Raw genomic sequence first — 23,729 nt, 5'->3', positions numbered from 1 at the left:
AAAGTACCTCCTGAAATAATAAGCATAAATTTTCTCTTCATTCAGGATATCTCAAATCACATGAAGGCCTCCATTTTTCTATGTTATTGCCCTCCTTAATCATTTGTAGAATCTCCTGACAGAGTCTTTGGTAAATTGTTTTGCACTTTCTAGCTTTGTTATATTTGCAGGCTTCATATAGGCATGATTATAACCAAAGCTGGGTTATCAGAGTGAAAAGAGGAGGGGAGAATGAGCAGATTCCTGACAGTGAACCTTAGACTTGAGAGAATGTGGGTGAATGACAAAATATTAATTCTCTGTTCTTTTATTTCTCTTCTGCTACTTGAGAATATTCATTGTGTAACAGAAGACCAACTATGGGGATTGTGTTCTATCATTTCAACTTGCTATATGTGGTTAAGTTTTAATCATTAAATAACATTTTAGAATGTTTTTAAGTATATGACACTTTGTTTATACAGTGTGAGAGAAGTTTATATCTACCAGGAATGTATTTTGCTTCAGGTATATCTTATTTTTCCATATCCCACCTCATTGGGGCACATGAAAAGATAAGAAAATGTTGTCAAAAGTCATTTGGCAAATCAGGGGAATGCAGACCTGGGATGAACAGCAAAGACAAAGGATGATGGCAAGTAGATCAGAAAAGAGCAAGATGGACTTGAACTATGAACCAGAGGCAATGAGATAAAATGGTTGTTCTCCTGTGTACAAGGAAGCAGCTGCTGAGGTTGGAAGAGACAGACATTTTCTTGGTACAGGGTCCTCTTCAATGTACTTTTGCTTGAATTATCTTGCGTCCTTTGGGTGTGGTTTTTACATAGTGAGATAAGATAATGCATGGCTAATGAGAACTAGGTCCAGATGGGATCTAATTTATGATATTTGAATTCATGTTATGAGTGTGTGCTTTTTTTTTGGGTTTTATTGAAGTTGAGTGTCAGAAGATACAGGATTTTGGTCTTCAATAGACACTAAACTGCAAAGATGCTGCATCAGTAGAGCTGTAGCACCTAGAACTGACAAGATGATAACTAAGTTGTCTTCCACTGCTGAGACCACATAGTCTAAAATTCTATAGGTGAAAGAAGGGCAAATAAGATCACCTTCAAAAGAGACTAGAGTGGCGTCTCATTTGAGGTAGGGTATAAGTTCTAAAGTCACCTCACTAAAAATCATAAAGGTCAACTTAACCTTTGGAAATTCTTTCAATTGATTTTATACTGCCAGGGCCTGGGTAATGGAAAGATCAGGAGTCAAAAATTTACTTCTTTGTTTTCCTGTGTATTTTCTATGTGGATTAATTACCCTGTTTCACCATGAATCTTATGGGAATGATGAGTATAAATGGGAAGAGGAGGATATGGGGATTCATGCCCCCCTCCCTTTAGTTTGATGCATGGCAGATATCATTAAATTCTGTAAGTTAAATGAGCTATCAATGCAATTCTACTGGAACCAGGAAAGTAAGGAAGTTCAAAATCACATCATATCACTCAAGAAATTATAGGTACTGGGCCTTAGAACAACATACTCACCAAAACCCACCATACCTATCTAAAAATGTTAGGACTATCCAGTAAAAGAGGAATTATAACAGAGATGGTCATTATCAAACAACTGGTAATGGCTATCTAGAGCTCTGTATTGAAAAGAATGTGAGGCAACATCCAAGAGAAATAGAATAGAATTCTGCTTGACCATGATGTCTGTCAAATGAAAACTGGTGCCTAACTGTTTTAGGTGTTGGGAACAAAATGGCTATAGCTGATGTACACTGAGCACTTGAAAAATGAGATCATGTAGATTTGGGGTTGCCAAATGCTGTCATGTACACTGAGAAGTCAAAAAAGTCAGGTGGAGAAAGAGAAGGTAGGAGAGCAAGGGGGCAGAGGGGGAAATAGAGGAAATTTTTAGAGAACTTACAATCCTAAAGAGTATGCACCTTTTACCTGGGAATAAACCTCACAAAGGAGATGGAAGACCTATACAAAGAAAACTACAAAACATTGATAAAAGACATAGAAGATGACACAAAGAAGTGGAAAGACATTTCCTGCTTATGGATTGGCAGAATTAATTAATTATTAATTATCAATATGGCCATCCTACCAAAAGCAATTTACAGATTTAATGCCATTCCAGTAAAAATCTCAATGGCATTCTTCAAATAAATAGAACAAATATGGGTGCAATTCATATGGAATCACAAAAAAATCTCAAATAGCCAAAGCTCTCTCAACTGAAAAAAGGAAGAATGTTGATATTACAGTCCCAGATTTCAAGCATTACTACAAAGCCATAATAATCAAAACAGACACACAGACCAATGGCATTGAATTGATAAGCCAGACATAAAGCCAAACATATATGGTCAACTAATCTATGACAAAGGAGCAAAGAATACACACTGAGACAAGTATAATCTTTTCAATAAATGGTGCTGGGAAAACTGGACTGCTACATGCAAAAGAATGAAAATATACTACTACCTCACACCATACACAAAAACCAACTCAAAAATGGATAAAAGATCTGAATTTAAGACCTGATATCATAAAATATATAGAAGAAAAATAGGCAAAACACTCAATGACATGCATCTCAGAAAGATCTTTGAGGACTCATCCACCAAAGCAAAGAAAATGAAGGGTCCAAAAAACAAAAGCCAAAACTTGTAGGCAACTATAGATCTGAGGCTTACAGCAGGAATTGGGGAGGATGAGGGATCAAAACGGGATGAACACAAGGGATGATGTGATGGTTCACAGGGGATATGGTAGTGGGATATTTATGGGGCTACACCTGTGGGGAGAAATCAGATACTGTATAAAAATAAATAACAATGTATGAGAATTAGAAAGTTAATAAAAGACGAAAAACAATAATTTTAGAAGTCATCTGATATCTACCAATTTACGCCATTTCTTATTGTATTTGTAAGCTCCCTCTGTAACAAAAGACTCTCACATGGAGTAGAACATCCTCATAAATCTACAACTCACATGAATATTTCCATTCTGGAAATTACTGTCATTCTTTGTTAGAAATTTCCCTGCGGACAGTGAAATGTATATGATAAAGAATGGTATAAGTCCGAAGTTCTGTGAAATCCTTGAATAAATCTATTAGAGGCATTAAAAGAAAAGCATGCATGTTCATTCCCAGTAAGTTTCCACTTCTCATATATTCCCTCTTAAAGAAATTCAGGTATCCTTCAAAAAAAATTTTCCCTTTTTGACTTTAACAAATCATCTAGGCTTCCAACTTTTGCAAACAATCCCGAGGAGGCTTATGTCTCAGAGGGGCATATTTCAATCCCACTTAATTCAATTCAGTCAGTGCTTATTAAATGCCTGTTGTGTTTCTTATGCCCAATAGCTTGGGTTCAGTTATGGGCCTGACTTATGACAGGAATCTAGGGAAGATTCTAAGGGAATAGCAGGTATAGGTTGTGATGAGACATTAATGAAACAAGATAAAAATATAAGTTATTAGCTCTTCCCATCCAGGCCATAGGTTGTGAATTCTCTTTAACATTCTGTCCTATAGGTGCCAGTGGGCAGGAGGTATGGGTGGCAGTGGCTGAGACACAGCCCTTCTAATTGTCATATATGCAAACCTGGGGAATAAGAGGAAGTTTGACACAGGAAATGACAGCCAGCAGCAGGACTTTCTGATGAGGAAGAACATGATCCTGTGAAGCCCTTTAATTAAGCGAGATTTTTTTAACTTGTTCAAAAACTACTGCCTTAATCTCTGAAGATAATAAACCTCATTTAAGGTCCTGAATTGACTCACTGTCCATAATGACTAAGATACAAGTAGAGCTTTTATCCCACAGAAACCAATTCCAAGACATAACCAATTACAAAGTTAACCAAAATCCCTATCCCAAGTTAGTTAGAATCCTTACCTCTAGGAAGAGCCTAGGGGGGAAATCACAAACACGCAGTTTCTATTTGTGATCTGGCTACAAGATCCAAAGCAAACAAAATCTAAACCGAGACAAAAATTGGGAAGGAAACACTTCTAATTGACTATGAGCAGTCAAACTTCCTTCTTCTGCGTTATCTCTGCTTAAATAACTGACACCGAAACTGGTACCCCTGCTGTCCCCAAATCAAATATCTCTACTGTCACCAGCCTCCAGAAAATTAATTCTGAAAGCTCCTCCTTATACAGTGGATCAGGTCAGCAGAGCCTGGATCCCACACCTGGGTCCTACCTGCAAGATATGCTGAAAAACAAGCTATCATCTTTATTCACGGGGAGCCAGGAGTAAGAAAATGGGAAACTCTCCAAACTCAAAAAAGTTGTTCAAAAAGGTTTTAATCAGGCCAAAACATGTGAATGCCTGCTATATCACCCAGAGGACTTACACCTCAGGCTAAAATTCAATCAATTAATAATGGAGTTTGGCAAAAGACAGTCCTAGTTGGACACCTTTGGGCTGCCACATGAATAATAAATAACTGTTCTTTTATTTAAGGTGATGTCTTTTATAAGCTCTTTGATATAGCAACTTCAGGTCCACACTAATTCATATGCTCAGTGACTCAAGACATAGAATGCCTGGAGTACTAGAGGTGTTACAAGAAAAATCAGGGTCCTTCTGCCGCCTTGGCCAGAAAGCCAATAAGCATGAGACAGATTGAGTCTCGTTAACTCCCACTTTTCATTAGATTTGCCAGCAGATCTGAGAACAGCCAAGTATCATGCTACAAAGAACCCGTACTAACACCTCATCTCTAGCTGACTATTTTATAGTGAGTTAAACAAAGGTAGATAATTATCACTGAGTGGGGCTTTCACTCCAGGCAGTTAACAATTCAGGGAATTTGTTGCTCTCAGTCTCTCCACAGCTCCCCCTCTCTGGTATCTGGATTTCAGGAGTACTTCCCAGGCTGCTGGGACACATCAGTCTCTGACAGTAATGGTGTCGCTCACTCTTCCAGGCATTTCCTGGGCTGGGAAGCTAACTCAGAGCAAACAGGTCATAAGTTAAACAATGTGCAGACTCCATACTATGCCTGGTGCCCTTTACACACCCACCTCATCTCCTATCAGAGGTAAATTCATAAGCTACTGGTATTCTCATTGCTCTCTCAAGTAGTGTCTAACAAACAGGAACTCTCTGGAGGCCTAAGTGAAATTCTAAATCTCCAGGCCACTGCAGAAAATGCAGGAGGCACTTGAGCAATACTAACTCTCTGGCTCTTTTCTCCCCAGAATCATGTAGCTGACTCTCCTGAAAGAACATTATGGGCCTTACTCAGGCCATAGGGATGTTTCCAAAAACTCTCACAAAATTGTGAACACATCTGGGTTGCAGCTTAAATTTACTCAGATAAGAGCTTAGGATTTGAAGGAACTAAGTTTGACTCTGATCCTCTGTATTCCCAAAATAGAAAACTTGGTTAAGTGGAAAGCTTGTAAAGATGGGGCCCTCATTTACATTTAAATCCTTTTAGAGGGCTTCCCCAGTGGCACAGCGGTTGAGCGCTGGGTTGCGAAGCTGCCCACAGCCTCTGCAGTGCTGGTTCGATCCCCGGCTGCTCCCCGGCCACTAGAGGAGGGTCCCACATGGCGCGCAGACCTCTCCTGCTGCCCACTGCTCCCCTCAGCAGTGTACTTCGGTCCTTCTGCCTGCTCTGCTCCCCGCTGTGGCTCCGGTGAATTCTTTCACTCTCCAGCGCTTTGACTGTACCCAGTGCTTGTATAAATAAATAAATAAATCTTTTTAAAAAAATTTTTTAAAAATAAATCCTTTTAGAAAAGAAATATTTCTAAAATCTTTAAATGGACCTTACCCAAGAAATTGCTTAATTTTTCATCCATAGTGGGAAAACACCTCACCTCATAATAGATAAGCCTAGTGGCAGAAGGGAAGTTCTGAGGCCTCATGATGCTAAATAATGGGTGGATGGGCATAAAAGGGACCATCAAAGGATGGAAGGTGAGAATTCTGGCAGCGATAGTACTTGTAATTAACTATGAATCTATCCAGTCCCCCCATTAGGTTGAACATCCATCTACCCATGGGTACTGATATTTACTAGTTTAGTGAGTTTACTGAGCACCAATTATGTTCCAGACACTGTGTCAGGTACCAAGGACATAGAGCTGTGACAAAATAAAATCTGTAAGGCCTCTAAAGAAAAATTCAAGCATGGATTGCAGCTGGTGAGTTACAGGATGCCCTCATAGGTAGGATGCTCCAAGAGGCCCCTGAAAAGGGGAAATCTAAACAGAGACTGAAATGAAGAAAATAAAGAGCTCTGTAGCTGTGTATCTGGAAGTGCCAGGCAGAGGGATAAGGACAAAGGCCCTGAACTGGAACTTACTTGGCAAGTTTAAGGAAAAGGAAGGAGGTTGGTGTAGCTAAAATATAGGAGGACAGGAGGAAAGTCCATGGAGATGCTGTCAGAGAGGGTCTAGTTAGATGATATAGGCTTTGTAGGTCAAAGTGAAGAAGCCAGCTTCAATGTTTTCAGAATCGCTCCTGCCACGGAGCACAAAGCTTGAGTCTCATTCACCCCAAGTTTCCTGTAGTGCTTTAGCATTATGGACATACTAAAGAAACTGGAATAAGCTGCAAATAAACTCTGGCATATTAGGTAAACCCAACTATAAAAAGTGTATAATGTTTACTTAGAGACTTTGGCAATTCTCTACAAATAAACTTGCCTTTGGCAGTCAACAAGTTATATTTCCTACAATTAAAACTGATCATTTTTATTTTCATATAATTGCTGATCTTAGAACTTGGAACACAATTGCTCAACATAATAAGTGGCTGAAATGTCATAAGACCTGAAGCAGGAATACACAAAAGTCTGTATTGATCATTTTGGCAAAGTCAACAGAAGCATTTGTTGAATGATCTGCTTCTACACAGAACCATGAGTCAACTACATGGGCTGTCTGCATGGCAGATACCACATTGTTTGAAACATTTTTCACTTGCAGGTTTTCTAAAGAAATTATGGAGGGCCTCCCCTGGTGGCGCAGGTGGTTGAGTGCAGTGCTGTGAAGCTGTCCGCAGCCTCTGCAGCACCGGTTCTATCCTGGCCGGCTGGCGAAGGTCCCACATGGCGCACAGACCTCTTCTGTCATGCCCACTGCTCCCCTCAGCAGTGTATTTTGTCAGTCTGCCTGTTCTGTTCCCCACTCTGGCTCAGGTGAATCCTCTCACCCTCCCTTGCTTCTGACTGTACCCAGGCTTTTGTATAAATAAATAAATAAATAAATCTTTAAAAAAAATTATGGAATGACATTAGTTTGAATTTTCCTTCAATACAGATTATTTTAGTGTTTATTTTAAAACTACACTCCTTGTTGAAGGAAGACATTCAAATGAGATTTCCTTTTTTCTTGAGGCAATAATGGCCTTTGACTCAAGGTTAGATGAAGATACTCCACAAAGGACACTGAGGGCTTTGTGATGTCAACAGGAAAAACCCAAGAAAAGAGAGAACCACACTGAGGGACACACCCGGGAGGGAGGGCGGCTCTGAAAGGGAGGAGGGAGGAAGGCAAAGAGTGAAGAAGATGAAGGAGACCTGGAAGTGACTATTAGTTCAAGAGATGGCCCTGATAAGCCTATTGTAGAGCATGAGGCCCTGTCAGTGACCTTTAGCAGGACTCAGGTTACATTTGCTGTCAGTCTTCAGTCCTCACAGAAATGGTCCCATCCTTTTGAAAGACAAATACGAAGTATATCTCAGCTGAAAAGCTGCCTGCCTTGGCATTAGGGTTTTTACCTGTTCTGTGTAACATGTATATAGGTATTAGGGGCCACCCTGCCCTGCTCACTTCTGGCTATACCAAGTAGGGTGTTGGTATTTTAGCATAATAGTGGTGGATGCTCAAATAATAGAGACTGATTGTTATGGGGGAGGGGAATCCTCCTGAGGGGGGAAGAGAAGAGATATATGTGGGATGGTTTTCATTTCATTGAGACCATTTCCTAGAGGTTTTATTCTCTTCGCAAAAGTTTTTCTAGAAATCCACATATATGTATCTTTGCGTAGTTCTATCTTTAATTTCTTCATTTTTGTTTATCCTCAAGAGATGCTGTCTCTTATGTTTTAAATCTCTTTTAAAGAATTGAATTTATAGTACCATAAAGACCCCCAGAAATTGACAATTTAGTGAGGAAAGATGTTTAATAATTGCTTCAGAACATCCACATTTTGAAAAATAAACATGTTTCTTTTTCTCCTTGGTCAATTTGGCAGCATGAAGTAACTTATTTGTGGCTGTTATTTGTCTCCACAATTTCCCTTAATAGTAGGTTTTGCTGTCTTTATATTCTCGAAGCATTTCCTTATGTCTGGATCAGATCCCTTTTTGCTCTAATTTGAGGCCAGAGGCTCTGGAGTTGCTCACAATTGTCTATTGAGTAGACAAACACTTAAGAGTTTGTTTTGAAAACTCACTTCAGCCTTCTTCTTACCGCGGTAAACAATCCCTGATCTCCTAGCCTTCCTCAGTGGCATTGTAAGGCATCCACCCCAACATGCTCATGTACAAAATTGAATGGCATACAACAACCTCAGGACTAGCTCAAAAATTGCATCACAAAAATTTATGTGAATCAATCCTATTATCCCTCATATTTAAATAATGCTTTAATTTACAAAGTACTCTGATAAACAATAGCTCATTTTATCTGAATAACAAGTCTGTGATATAAATATTTTTCTTAATTCTTTTTCTTTTTTAGGTGAGGTCATAGAATCTCAGACCACACTGTCAGTAAATGGGAAAGTGAAGATTCACATCCCGCTCTTCTGACAGAAGAACCAGGGGGATTTCCACTACCCAGCAGCTGCCTGCTATGTACAACAGCCTGCACTAGATGCTGCCAAAGATACAACAGTGAGAACTCAGTTCCCACAGACCTGATGACTGAGGTAAGGGATGAGTTGGGCCCTGAGTGTTAAGTAGGGTTTGGGTAGGTGGAGAAGAAAGTTAGGACCATTTCTGGTGTGAGGGGACCAGCCTCTGTGAGGTATGTTGTGCAAGAGCATTGCATGTTAATGTTATCCTTTCTCAAGCAGGGGATGGATATTCTTTGAGAGGTGATAAAGTTCTGTGATTAAAAAACCAGGACTGTAAAGTCCCAGTGGCCTGGATTTAAATCCTAGTTTCACCAAGTACTAATCATACGATCCAAGGCAATTTCTTTCATGTCTTTTTGCTTCATTTTCTCTAACACGGGAGGATGGAATGTAATAATTCACATAAACACACAATGAACATTTGCTGCCATAGCACCAAAAATGCTAAAGAGACTAATAATATGTAGCATTTAGTAAGAGCAAAGGGCATTTAGGGTTTTCCAACTCAAATCTCAAAGTATCTTATTTCCCAAGGACAGGATGTGATGCAAAAGCTTTCTTAGACTTGCCATCAGTTTCTTGTGCTAAAGCATGAGATCATTCTACGGTCTCACAGAAAAGCCAACAATGATTTAATGAATGATATCCTTATCCCCTTCAGAGATAATATTCAACAGTTCTCACTGTTAAATATTAGTGAGTTCAATAAACCAAAACTGCACCCAGAAAAAATCAAATAGGATAGGAAAATAAGCCCACTTCTTCACTGACCTAAACTGCCATTTCCTTTCTGTCTTAGAATACAGGTTTTGAGAATTTGTTCTGCATGGGTTTATATTTTACTTAAACCAAAATGGATGTGTCTATAAAAACTCACCTCTCACTGTGTCCCCTATCCTGAATAAGAAATAAAGGAACACAACTAGCGTCAGGGCACTGTCACAGGGCTGTGAGCCCAACTGAGTACTCCCAACAAGGTGTGTCATGCATGTGAATGCCTTTTATTAACTATGCTCTGTGGGGAAAGAAAAACAAAATCAATTTAGGAACCAGTGAGGAGGGCTTTTGTTGGAAAGTCAGGAGAGGCAAGTATACTTTGCTGTGAGGTTGATCAGTTTCTCTATTTGACAGTGGAAGAATCGAGTTACACAAATAGTCCTCATGGCCAGGGAGAAATGGTACATGTGCACCTGCCACTAAATAATCATGGTCCTGGTTTTCCTCATCCAATGAACTGCTTAGTGTATGAGAGGAATGGCATCTGGAATTTCAAAGTAGGCGTATGAGGCTTCCAGGACTGCAGTAACAAATTACCACAAACTTACTAGCTTGAAACAAAGCAAATTTAATTATTTTGCAATTCTGTACAACAGATGTTCAATAAGGGTGACACTAGATGAATATCAAGGTATTGGTAAGGCTGTGTTTTTTTCTGAAGGCTCTAAGAGAGAATCTGTTTCTCTTCTTTTTGCAAATTCTAGAGACTGCCCATATTACTTGGCTCCAGGTCCTCTGCCTTCTCTCCAAACACAGCAAAAGTAGATCCAGTCATTCTGATGCTGCCTCACTCTGACCAATTCTACTGATTTCTTTTTCTATTTATAAGAACCCTCGTAGTTATATTGGACCCTCCTGAATAATCCAGGAAATCTGTTTTAAAAACCAGAGACTTAACATCCTTACTTCCATCTACAACTTAAATATCCCTTTGCCCTATAAAGCAACATATTCACCATGGGTTTCAGGTTTTAGAATTTGGACATCTTTGTGGGGGACATAATCCTCCTACCAGAGTAGACAGTGATATCAAAAGAAATTCTTGAAACAATTTGCTCAACAGATCTACTAGTTAAGGTATAAGTCTCTCTTTTGTGCAAAAATTGCTAAACCCACCAGCAATGGATACCTTAGTATTGGCACTTACTTGGAACACCTGTGCCTACTAACCTGGAAAGAGGCAAGGAAATGAGACAGTCACAGTGATGTGTCCTGTGCTCAGCTCCTGCCAACCTTTTGTTCCTTTTCTTTACTATGTGCACTAATGGCTCCTGAGCTGAGGACCATCAGCTCAAGGAGCACTGAGAGACTCTGGACAAAATTCTCTAGAGCTGTAACAGACCCAGAGGCCTTCTTACTCAGCCAACGTGACTCATAATAATGCCAGGTTCATCTCTTACTGACTTTTCTTCCTTCCTGAGTATTGCACACTCTCTCTTTCTCCTCCTCTCTCTCTCTTAAAACATTTGTATAGAGGTGACATTGATTTCTAACATTTGATAAGTTTCAAGAGTATATTATAATTAAAATTCTGTATACATAATATCATGGTCACCATCAAAAATGTAGTTTCCATCCATCACTATACAATTGACCTGCTTTACCCATTTCACCCAACTACTCCCTTGAACTTACATTTACAAACTGCTTCAAGACAGTAGAATAGATCTTTATTTAAAAGAGATACTTTCAGTTGTTGTAGTTTTAAAATCCAAATCATGACTAGTACTCATCAGAAACGAGTAGTCAAAATGTTTGTGTGTGTGAGTGTGTGTATGAGAGATTTCAGAAAAGTTGCATTTATTATATATTACATAGTTATTATACTTATATATGTATTTAAACATCTAGGGGGACTTAAGAGTCCAGCTTTGCTGAAAACAGGCAAATAAGTAATTGACTTTCTTTGTTTATTTCCTACCAGTATTTGAAATTGATGAAACAGAATCAAACATACTAACAAATATTCTAGTATCTAAAGGATCCTTAGCACTGACAGGTTCTATGAACCAGATAAGTCATTAGAATTTTGTGATCTGCTTGAAATCTTCACATCGAGGATCTGTTTTAGGGGGTGCCAGTCTTCCCATTCATTCAAGGCTTCAAATGTGGGCTTTTGGTTCTTTCCTTAAAGCAAGTGTTTGATTGACAGATGATCTTCATTCAAATTTAAGCTTCTGGCCCATTATAGGCATCCTACCTATAGTGTACTTTAAAATGTTTTATAAATCCTATAATTATCTTATGAAAAGCCCAATTATATTGCATTGCTTTTGTATTAAAGGCATTAATTTATTAACCATAAACATTTAAAGTATACCACAATTATTTATAACCATGTTATAAAATTGGGAAGTGGCCCAGGGCTTCTCTCAACCTCTGAGAGGCCTGAACACATAAAATCCTGTCTTGGCGTCTGAGCCTTTCAGTAAGAACCCACAGGTTTCTGTGTGTGGCACTATGCCAGTATCCTAAAACAGCCAGGTCTGCCTTCGTTGGCCTGATGCTTTGATGGGCTTTGATCATGCCATTGTACCAGAGCAGCCAAGATATAGGACAAGATGTGGCCTTTCGGTAACCTTCCTTCTTTATGTGACAGTAAGACAAGTTAATTGGGCTTGACAGTACAGATGACTCTTTCAAGTCAGGTAAAATGAGACTGTTGTGCTTATCACAGGTAGATACCCATTAATATTGCTTGTACTGACTATGGGAAGAGAAAGGGGCTTGTTTGTTTTAAATGTTTTTCGAGGAAGGCAACAAAGATTCGGGGGGAAGGGGAAATATGGGGGGATGTCTGTCCAGCTCTAGCCAAGGAGACAATAGTACCATTTGAAACATTCAAGACACATTGAAAGGTAGAGAACATACCCCAATTGACTATTATCGATAACCCCTTCTTTGTCCCTTAATTCATATAATTGTCAGAGTACAGATTGTGGGACTTAGAGGACTCTCTTTAGAAACTTACATCTGAATAAAGACCCTTCTTGTATTTTAGTAGTAATGCTATGTCCTGGTTAGGAGCTGATATCATTTATAATTTATAAAGCAATTCATTTGGTTCAGAATATATTCTAGAACTCTTTCTTCCCTTTGTATTAGTGTGATTCTCTTTATCTTTATGACCACCAAAAACCATATGTGTGTTTCCTCAGGGAGATGAAGCCCAAGTGAGAGCTTTCCCCCTCTTCTCTTTAGGCAAGTTGTCCAGGGCTGGAAGGTGATGCCATCCTCTCCTCTTCCCTGTAGAAAACCAAAAATTTATAGGCCGCTTTCAGATAGTAGAAAACATGTTAAGGTTTTTGGTGCCCACTGTTCTCTTGTCACCTGTCTGGGTCTGTTCTCAGTTCAGCAGTCCAGGGACAGGAAGAAGGAAGAAGGCAGGTGTGAGGAGACACCTCATCTCAGTGGAGGTGCTTAGGGGGCTGCAGTGAGTTCTGGTCCCTGTGAACTCAGCCCTGGTGTTAGGGGCATGGCCTATGGGCTCATGTCCTGTGTCTCACATTAGTAAAGAGGGGTTTCCAAATATCTCCAGACTCACCAGTACAATAAGAAATCAATCTGAGTTTTCTTGCATGCACTAATGGAAAGTCATCATGATAGTATTGGCAGGGCATCAGGAAAGCAATTTTGTCCATTTAGTATTTTAGGCTTTGGAAATAGGCAGCACTTTTTGTGGAAAATAGTTGATGATGCATATCAAATGCCAAACAATCTAATACACTATTTTTGGAAATGTATCTTAAGGAAATAATTCAGGAAGAAAAATTAAATTATTGGAAAATATCTCTAAGTAAAGGGATATTCTCAGAGCATTATTATACATATTATCTATAACTGGAAAGAATCTAAATTTGCAATAATAGAGGCAAATTAAATAACAAAATAGTAACGCTGCATACAATAGGCAATCATGAAAACAAGTGTGTTGGGTGGATATGGAAAAGGATTTTTAAGCATAAAATAAAAGGTACTGTAAAATTCTGCTTATACAAAAGACCAATCATAAAGTAATTTTATATATATTAAAAGATGTATAAATAAATAGAAATAGACTCTGTTGGATGTTTTTGTCTTTTAGAATTTCCACATACAATACTTCAGATCTGATTCTATCATAGATAATTTACAATAAAATTAATACATGTTTAGTGTACAAGGGATTGTTGCCAGTGGTATATTTTCTTTTATCATTATAGACAACAAGGAGATATTAGGAGATAAGGCACCAATATCCATAGAAATTTTTGGTCACCAAAGACTTTAAGTGTGGTGCACTCAATATATTTGGAAACTATTAGGATCTTAGATTCAATGTCCTTTCTTTATGACAAGCTCAGTGGGAAAAAACGGTTTTTTTCATCATCTTAAAAAAAAGAATTACCACATGCAGTTTCAGAAAAATAGTGAAAGTATCACATATGATTAAGCAGAATCAGTTCTCACTTATTTTAAAATTAAGTCAAGAGCTTTTAATATTGTTCTAATTAAATATACTAATTAGACTCATAAATATATTGTGAATAAGGCATACTCTTATTAACAAGGCAAAAAAATGTTTTTTCAATGTTCCATATGTGACAAACAGGCTTGCATGAAGACAGTTTGTTTATTTCTTTGTCACTTATAGAAATTGTCTCTCTATAAGTTCCTTCAAGGGCAGATAATTTGCTTTTGCATCATTTAAACCCCTACATCTGTGCTAGAACCTAACGTAGTTAGCGTTCAATGAAACATTTGCTTTTAAAAGGAACAATGAAGATGTCAAATCAATTTTAAATGAATCTTTTTTCTCTTTTAATTTCTGTATACTATGTTATAACAGTTAACTAAAATAACACCAGTATCTTTGATTAAAAGCCAAAAAGAATGTAATACTAAATAATAGAGTACATTCTTCATACTAGTCCCATTTCCAGTGCTCAGTAGCCACATCTAGGCAGTGCCTAACAGATTCTACCATATGCCATCAGGGAAGATTTCCATTTGTATATTTTATATACTTCCATATTATTTTTAAATTTCATCATAAAAATTACCTCTGTTATTTAAAAAATAGGGAAATATAGAAGGCTGAAAATACTTTGGGCAAGAATACGTATGCTTAGGAATTGGTTGTCCCCAAAGGGTGTAAGACAAAATGAAGGTATTACTGAGAATTAAATTTCAGCTGTATTTGATTCACATTTAAGTGAGTTACATTGCCACATGTACTAAAGGATACCTCATTGAGCACCTTAATGTGTTGAAAAGTAATAGGATTGAAATACATGGATCAAAGTAAGCACTCGTTTAGATACCAAAAAATAGGCAGTTTGGAGAGCATGGAAATTTTTGTTTGTCAGATCACCATTAAATCTCTTCAGCTGTAAAGTTGGAATTTGTGACTCATCTAAGAAGGAAGTACAATAAAAATTTAAGAGTATTTTTCAAAATTTTATATGAATCATATATTTCTATTCAACTAACAAAGATTGTAACTTACAGACTTTTAAATCTTCCTCTCACTAAAGTCTTCCTTGTTCTGTGATCTTGATGGTTGACTTGGTGGCTGATTTAAAGTAATGTGTTTTTCTAAATATTAAGAATTTGATGAAGACTGCTAATAAATAATGTGATTAAATCTCCCAAAGGACCTCATTATCTAAATCAATTAATGTTAGATGTTCACATAAAGTTTTCTTTTGTCCAAACTAGACCTTTTTTGATCCATATTATGCCTACGTATAGATAATCAAAACTTCAGTTGAATGTAAAAGTCTGTAATTCAGCAAGATCTCAGGACTATTGTTTGCATATTCTCTTAATTATTATAGAGTAACATACTCGAGATATGAAATTTAGATACTAAATGTTCATTTTATTAGAATTAAAAATTTATTTAAGAGACTGCCTACAATATAGCTTCCATTTTTAAGTCTTTTCCATAGCATTTAATAATATAAAATGAAATGGAATCAAGTGGCATAAATGCATTTGCACTGACATTTTAAAAATTACTTTATTTTGAAATTAGTGTTCTAGTTCATTGCAATAAAAAATTATGAATAATAAAAATGTCAAAGATCCATAAATAGCCCATTCAGTTCACTTAAAATCAACAAAATTTTAATAAACAAATAAGGTTTTCTTTTTTTTTTTTTAAAGATTATTTTTATTTATTTTATACAAGCACTGGGTACAGTCAGAAGCGCTGTAGGGTAAGAGAATCCACCAGAGCCAGAGCAGGGAGCAGAGCAGGCAGAAGGAGCAAAGTACACTGCTGAGGGGAGCAGTGGGCAGCAGGAGAGGTCTGCGCGCCTTGTGGGACCCTCCTCCGGTGGCCGGGGAGCAGCCGGGGATCGAACCAGCGCTGCAGAGACTGCGGGCAGCTTCGCAACCCAGCGCTCAACCGCTGCGTCACCAGGGAGGCCCAGGTTTTCATTTTTAATAGCTCTTTGGAACACATTTTCATGAGAACTAAGCTATAATAAAATATAAAATATCATGATATTATATGTTGCTATGTATATCAACTTTCTCCCAACACATGTAATATGAAATTACCAAAATTAATGAAATGTTCTCTAAAATTATAAGGTTAAATCAACAACTAGCTCTCTTAGCTCACTAAAGATTGGGTTTTTGCTGCCACCTGTTGACAATAATTGCAAATAATAAATCTTTCTCCACAAATTTCAAGCTTCCTTAGTTGAATAAGGCCTTAGAAATCTACCCATATTATTATAAATAGCATTATAAATCAATGGCAAATCACTAATGTTTTTTAAATAAATAAATTTAAAAAGAAATGCATCCATACTACTTCATTTTTTTGAATGATCAAAGGGCTGAGAAGGGATAAGTGACTTCCCCAACATCACTCTGAAATTAAAATGCAGGCTCAGGCCTTGGAGTTCAGTTGTTCTTAATTGTTTAGGTGGCAGAAGACTTAAAAAGGATGGTGTGCTTTGTACATACCATGGAATACCGATGTGCTTAATCCATTGTATTAACTAGTAATATTTTTACCAAATTCTTGAGTAACAAGCCTGTGCTTTTCCCAAAAATATTGTAGGGAGTAAGTCTATTTGCTATGACATTCAAACAAGTACAGGCATATCTGGAAGGTAGAGAAGGTGGACTCACCAGGCATCTGTTTGCATGCACGACTTAAGGGTCTTGTGAGAAAAGGCTCATCTTCCAAAGAGAAGAGCTGAGATTCACAAGTCTGACCCAAGAGGACATGGAGACCCTGTGTGTCACAGGGCTGCTAAAGGCACATGTTTAATCTGAAAAAGAAAGAACTGAAACAAAAGAGTCAATTAAAAACTAGAGGAGCTTGCCACGCATCTATGAAACAAACACTCAGGCCCTGGCTTCCTAAATGAAAGGAGACAGTGCCCCTGAGGTCTCAACCCATTCCACAGGCACTGTCATCCAGATGGAAGGGGCACATCCTGTTCCACAAGAAGTGATAGACAGACAGCTTCAAAATTTTCTTTTTGTATATTGTGTGAGTTTGGTATTTTTGTATTCAGTCTGTTGGGGGAAAAAGTTGACATACATGGGAACATACAATGTCTTCACATTTTACATTGTAGCATAGTTCCAACACAAGCATCAAGTACTTAGTGTCCTTGGAGACACCATGGACAGTCAGAGCAAAGACAGAGGACCTCAAGGTACCCGGATGATAACATCCCCCCGGGATTTCTAGAATTGAGAAGGAAGATTTTGAAGGATTTCAGACTCTGTGGATTGCTAATGGCGCTAGAACTAGAAAAATGTTTGCTTACTGTTGTTAGATTACTCCAAATGTCAAGCTAATGCACGGCACTGGCACTTGTTTATTCAAACCTTACTAATAAGATGTTGAAAAATTGTGGGTAATTAAGAAAAAAGCCACCTGCCAATCATGAGAACCTAACCTAAAAGAAAGGTGTCTGACCTCAAAATAAATTATTTAATATCTCTAAGTCTTTCATTTCTCATATGAAAAATAAGGATATCACTAATCTACCCTCACTAACTGAGATGTATGAAAAATGCTCTAAATTTGTAAGACTTATTCTAAGGGGAGGTAGAGTGTTTGTTTGAACTTTCCTTTGCATCTGACTGCTTTTTGGTTAATTGTGACCATGTGACTTCCTTTAGTCAATGAAATATGAAGAGAAGTGACACACTATAATCAGAAGTTTTAAAAGCCAGTGTGTATTTTTCTATATTTTCACCCTAACATGATGATAGCTTCTGTCTAGATCAGGTCTCTGAGTGAACAGAATATGTGAACAGAATTCACACTGGCTGTGGAGTATGTTTAAATCAACATTTTTGTTGATTTAAGCTATTGATATTTGGGGATTATTTATTATCTCAACATTACCTGCCTATCCTGGCTGATCGTGGGGCCTAGCCACATCTGTCTGGGATACCAATGTAAAATACAAAGGAACTATATGAATCAAGTGGAAGTAACTGAAGGAGGGCTTCTTGGAGGAGGTGGTTTGAGGAAAAGTTAAAAAAAAAGAATAAGAGATGAGCATTGCTAGTGAAAGGAATATTATGTTCACAGGACTAACTAATTTGAAATATATCTAAGAATCAGATGATCAATAATAATTGTGTGTTTTTTGATAATATCAAAATACTAATCTCTCATGCATATACTATCATGCCTAAATTGGCTTTAGGGAAAATTAACTTTCACCTGCATTGTATGAGGCCTGTTTATTAAATGAAGGGAGAAAATAAAAGCCTAACATGAAGACTTTATGAAACACAATCATATAATTTTTCAAAATCTAAATCGACAAAAAACTGAGAGAGATCCAAGAGTCAGAAACAAATAAAAATATTCTTCATTGCAAATTTCCCATCTGTCCTCATTATGCTGACTGTCAATATAAAACGCCTGATGAGAAACAGTATCTCCAAATCTTTATTTTAACACTTTCACTCACATATTAACTGAGTTATGAAAAATGACCCAGAAGACAGTGCTGAGTGAAAGGATACCTTACCAGGCAGGGTGACAAGTGAAAGAAAAAAGGAACCAAACAATGAGGCCTTTGACAGAGAGCCCTGGGATTTCCAAATAGCAAAGAGGACTAATCAGTGGTTATGAAAGGAATAGCTCCAACTCCTATTAAAACAACCCACACTCCTCTTTCTCCAACTCCTGAAGAGAAATCCCGAGGGGACCAGTTGACCGTGCTTTCCAACCTAGACAGGTCAAACTTCTTTGCCCTTCCTGAGTGCAGTATGAAGAAGGCATCCACACAAAGGAAATATTTTTGTTGGCAATCAGTTCAAAGCATGTTGACATCCCTGCTTTTAACAATCCACTGGTCAGTCTGGGTGTGGTTGCTCTTTTTGAAAGTTTAGTCTTGAGGAAGTAGGTCAGGAGCCGATGCTGTTGTGTTCTCCTGAGCGTGACTACATCCTCCGCTCTTGTGTGTTGCTTGGCGTCTTGCTGACACAGAGTGCCACCTACTGATTCACCAACCAGCATTTCTGGTTTTCCCTAACTGACCAGCACATTAAACTCTTCAGGCAGGTTGAGCTGGACAAGCAAACAGCCTGTTGGGTTGAGAGTCAGAGATGAGGTTAGAAGCATCTGAGGGAGTTGAGGGAAGACTGATGAGTACAGTTGACATAAATAATCCAAGGCACCTATGTACATTGCATGGGGGATTAGAAATTGAAAGAAGACAAGGCCTAAGAGATAGAGGCAAGCAGAGAAAGAACTTTAGGGGCAAGTGTTCTGAATCACAGTCTACCAGCTCTTCCCTCCATTATCAGCTCCCAGCTGGTCCCCCCAATTCCCTTCTTCCTACATGTAGCTGAGCTCGACTTTTCAGGCTCCTTGCAGTTAGTATAGCCATGTGACTGGGTTCTAACTAATGCAATGAGAAAGGAGCCACCATGTGCTCCTTTGAGGCCTAGCCCATAAAAGCCACATACTCACAATCTTATTTTCCCATTCTAGCTGTTTGTGGTGGTGACACTGGAATCCAAGTGTTATCAGCAGCACAGCTGACGTCAGCCTGGGTCTCTATAAGGAACAGAGCCCACCTTCCCTCCTTTCCTACTCCCAGCCCCTGACTTGAAACCACTTGGTCCTGTAAAGTAAGAGAGAAATTTTGCATTCTCTTCGTCACTAAAATTTTAGCATGTCTTTGTTGATGGCCATAAGATCTACCTTTTTATCCATTTTTATCCCATTCGTGACACTACCTGACTCGCGCGCTGTTATTTGCTATAGAACCAGCACACAACAATCTGTGCCTTGCCAGCAATAATGTAGGAGACCTGCCTGGTTTGACCAATTTTCTTGAACTTCATCTCCCCTCACTTACTCCCCACATGCTGAATATGCTCAAACCATACTGATCTTTCGTGACACCTCAAGTGACACCTCAAGTGTCTCCCCTCAGCTTTCAGCATTTCCACAGGCTGCTCCCTTAAAAATTCTTTACCTGCCCCTCCCACCTCACCCTCTGCCACTCTGTCTGTATCTGGATAATTCCTATTCATTCTTCTAATTGTTGCTTAGACAGTACTCTCTTGGGGAACCCTTCTCTATCCATCCAAACCTGAATTAGATGACCTGTGAGCTCCCACAGCACCCCGTCCTATAGGTCCCACTGATCTTGATCTTATAGGTCTCTCCTCCTGACTCCACAAGAACATGAAGCATTTTATCTAATAACTGAATCTGCACATTCCAGTGTGGTGCCAGGAATATAGGAGACACTCAACAAATATTTTTTAAACAAAATACACCTAAGTGTACTTGGCAATTGTAGGTGATAGGATATTCGTTTTCATGGGAATGGTCCTAGAATAGACTGGAAGTAACTGGGATCACTTGGAAAAGATTTTAAAAAACATCTGAAATGAGCCCACATTTCTGATGAGTAGATTTTAGAAGTGTAACAATTAGCAATTAGTTCACACTTCAAAACTCCCAAGGCATAATATCTCAGGGATTACCAGGAATATAGGTGAAATATTAGGAAAAATACTGGAGAACCAAAAGAAAAACTGTGCTTTAGAAAGTAGAGTACGGGCCTGCCTGGTGGCACAGGGGGTTACACACAGCACTGTGAAGCTATCCGCAGCCTCTGCAGCATGAGTTCGATCCCCTGCCGGACAGGGTGCTACCCAAATGCGCAGCAGACCTCTCCTGTCTCGCCCACTGTTGCCCTCAGCAGTGTATGTCAGTCACTCCTCCTGTTCTGCTCTGCTCCTTACTCTGTCTCTGGTGAATCTTCTCACCCACTGCACCTCTGGCCTATACCCCAATTCTTGTATGCATAAATAAATAAATCTTTAAAAAAGTGGAAAGTAGAGTATGCCTCACAATTGGCTTTAGAAGCAAAGGTCACTGGAGGGAGTAAGCCATGAGCAGATGAGCTGCCTTCAGAATGAAAAGCTCACCTTCTAAGAGCCTCAGGCAGTATTTGCAGAAATTGCACAATAGCAAGAGCATTTCCCAGCTCCCAATGTATTGGAAACTTCACCAGATGAGAAAAGGAACCCAAAGTGCAATGAGAATTAGCTAAGTAGTTGATGGAGAGCAATGCTCTCATCGCCAAGACCAGTACTTAACAAAAGGAACCACCCCAGCTTGGAGTAAAAGCACAGCTACCAAATCAGAATCTGCCAGCAGAGGGCAGTGCAGTGAACTCTGAAATGGATAGCAGTCTGGGGCTCAGATTTTGGCAAGTACAAATATAAAATAGGCCTGTTATCAAATAAGGGTTAGAGTTTGCCTGTGAAATTGAGCCTGCTTTGAAAAGATTTTTAAAAACATCTGAAATGAGCCCACATTTCTGATGAGTAGATTTTAGAAGTGTAACAATTAGCAATTAGTTCATACTTCAAAGAATGTGGGCCAGTAAGCAGTTGGCTCCTGTTTTTTTTTTTAAATTATATTATTTTATTTTATCATCATTTTTGTACAATGTCTCCTGTTTTTGATGCCAGAGACAGAAGAAAAAGACCAGAACACATTGTACCCCTGACACTCTTCCAAGAATCTGCAACAGGTACCCCAGATCCTCTGGCCTAGTGATACCCTCACACTGCTCTCTCCTGCACACGCCTTTTTTTTTTAACTTAACCTTTATATATGTGTGTATATATATATATATAAGATTATTTTTCATTTTTGCACAATGTATGCATTTTCATCTTGGTTATAGTGTCCATACAATTCCCACCCCTCTTGTTTTGATCCTACACCCTTCCCCGCCAGCCACAATAGTGTGTCTCTTGTTTATAGTTGCTTGTTGATTTTGATTTTTACTTTATTATAATTAGTCTTTTTCCTGGTTCTTTATTTAGGTTTTTCAAATTCCTGCTATGAGTGAGACCATCCAGGATTTTTCTTTTTCTTTCTGACTTATTTCTCTGAGCATGATCCCATCCAGCTCCATCTATGTTGCTACAAATTGCATGAGTTTATCTTTTTTGATTGCTGAGTAATATTCCGTTGTGTATATGTACCACATCTTCTTGATCCAGTCATCTATTTTTGGGCATTTGGGTTGTTTCCATAGCTTAGCTATTGTAAACAGTGCTGCTATAAACATAGGGGTGCAGGTGCCCTTTGGAATTGATGTTTCTGTGTCCTTTGGGTAAATACCTAGGAGTGGAATTGCTGGATCACATGGAAGCTCCATCTTTAGCAGGTTGAGGAATCTCCACACAGCTCTCCATCGTAGTTGGACCAGTTTGCACTTCCACCAGCAGTGCAGGAGAGTTCCTTTTTCTCCACATCCTCACCAACATTTGTTGTTACTAGTTTTTTTTTTTTAACAAATGTTTATTTCATTTTTTTTAAAGATTTATTTATTCATACAAGCACTGGGTACAGTCAGAAGCGTGGAAGGGTGAGAGAATTCACTAGAGCGGGGAACAGAACAGGATGAAATACACTGCTGAGGGGAGCAGCAGGCGAGACAGGAGAAGTCTGTCGCTCCATGTGGGACCCTCGCCGGTGGCCAGGGATCGAACTGGCACTGCAGAGGCTACGGGCAGCTTCGCAGCCCAGTGCTCAACTGCTGCGCCACCAGGCCCTGTTGCTAGTTTTTTAAATATATGCCATTCTTACTGGTGTAAGCCAGTATAAGCCATTCTCACTGGTGTAGTTTTGATTCTACACACACCTTTTTGACATAGACTTTGCAGGGCTGCTGCAGTGATGCTGTAGAACTTGAAAAGCCCTTTCCCATCAGACTGCAGCCACCGGGGTGAAAGACCCTTTTGTCCACAGTGGTTTCCCGCACTCCTGCAAGAAGTACATCAGTGGCATTCTCCTGTCACTTCATCCTCTCCTACAATTAGTATTTTTGGAATTAATTTTTCTCATCTAGTGGGTTTGTAATTGAAACTCACTGTGGTTTTAACTTGCACTTCCCTAATTATCAGTAGAGTTAAACATCTTTCCATGTGTGAATCAGCCACACATTTATATAGATTTCATGAAGAATCTATATAAACAGGGCCTCCCCGGTGGCGCAGCGGTTGAGCGCTGGGTTGCGAGGCTGCCCGCAGCCTCTGCAGCCTCTGCAGCCTCTGCAGCGCTGGTTCGATCCCCGGCTGCTCCCCGGCCACCGGAGGAGGGTCCCACATGGCCCGCAGACCTCTCCTGCCGCCCGCTGCTCCCCTCAGTAGTGTACTTCCGTCCCTCTGCCTGCTCTGCTCCCCGCTCTGGCTCTGGTGAGTTCTCTCACCCTGTACCCAGTGCTTGCATAAATGAATAAATAAAACTTAAAACAAACAAACAAACAAAAAAGAATCTATATAAATAATTTGCACATTTTCTGTTGGACTAGTAAATGTTTTCTTATTGATTTCTCGGAATATTTAAATATATTCTGCATAACAAATTTCAAGTTATTTGTAATACAAGTATACATAGACTCCACTCTCTTTATGATGTATCTCAATGGACAGAGATTCTCCATTCTAATTTTATTAGTTATCATTCTTTTATGGTTGGTGTTCTGTTTAAGAAATCCTTTACCCCCCTAAAACTAAAGGATTTTCCTCCATTTTATCTTCTAAAATGTTGATGGCTCTTTCTTTCTTGTGAGATATTTAATC

General features: G+C 38.8%; 1 protein-coding gene across 2 annotated transcripts in view; it reads left to right on the top strand.

Moving 5' to 3' along the window:
- PREP (prolyl endopeptidase) overlaps positions 1–23,729 on the top strand; it is a 292,365-nt gene that overhangs the window by 149,632 nt on the left and 119,004 nt on the right. Inside the window, exons 1-2 of one of the 2 annotated variants that reach the window (XM_054699064.1) lie at positions 7,556–7,655; positions 8,735–8,924. In XM_054699064.1, coding sequence (XP_054555039.1) covers positions 8,916–8,924 — 9 coding nt within the window. In that variant the 5' untranslated portion in view covers positions 7,556–7,655; positions 8,735–8,915. Of the gene's footprint in view, positions 1–7,555; positions 7,656–8,734; positions 8,925–23,729 lie in introns of those variants that run through there. The other variant, XM_054699063.1, reaches the window with a different exon arrangement.

Source organism: Talpa occidentalis, unplaced genomic scaffold, assembly GCF_014898055.3.
Source record: "Talpa occidentalis isolate TD23 unplaced genomic scaffold, MPIMG_talOcc4v2.1 talOcc4.2, whole genome shotgun sequence".
In the NCBI taxonomy this organism is placed as follows: domain Eukaryota; kingdom Metazoa; phylum Chordata; class Mammalia; order Eulipotyphla; family Talpidae; genus Talpa; species Talpa occidentalis.
This window is presented reverse-complemented; position numbering and strand designations above follow the sequence as displayed.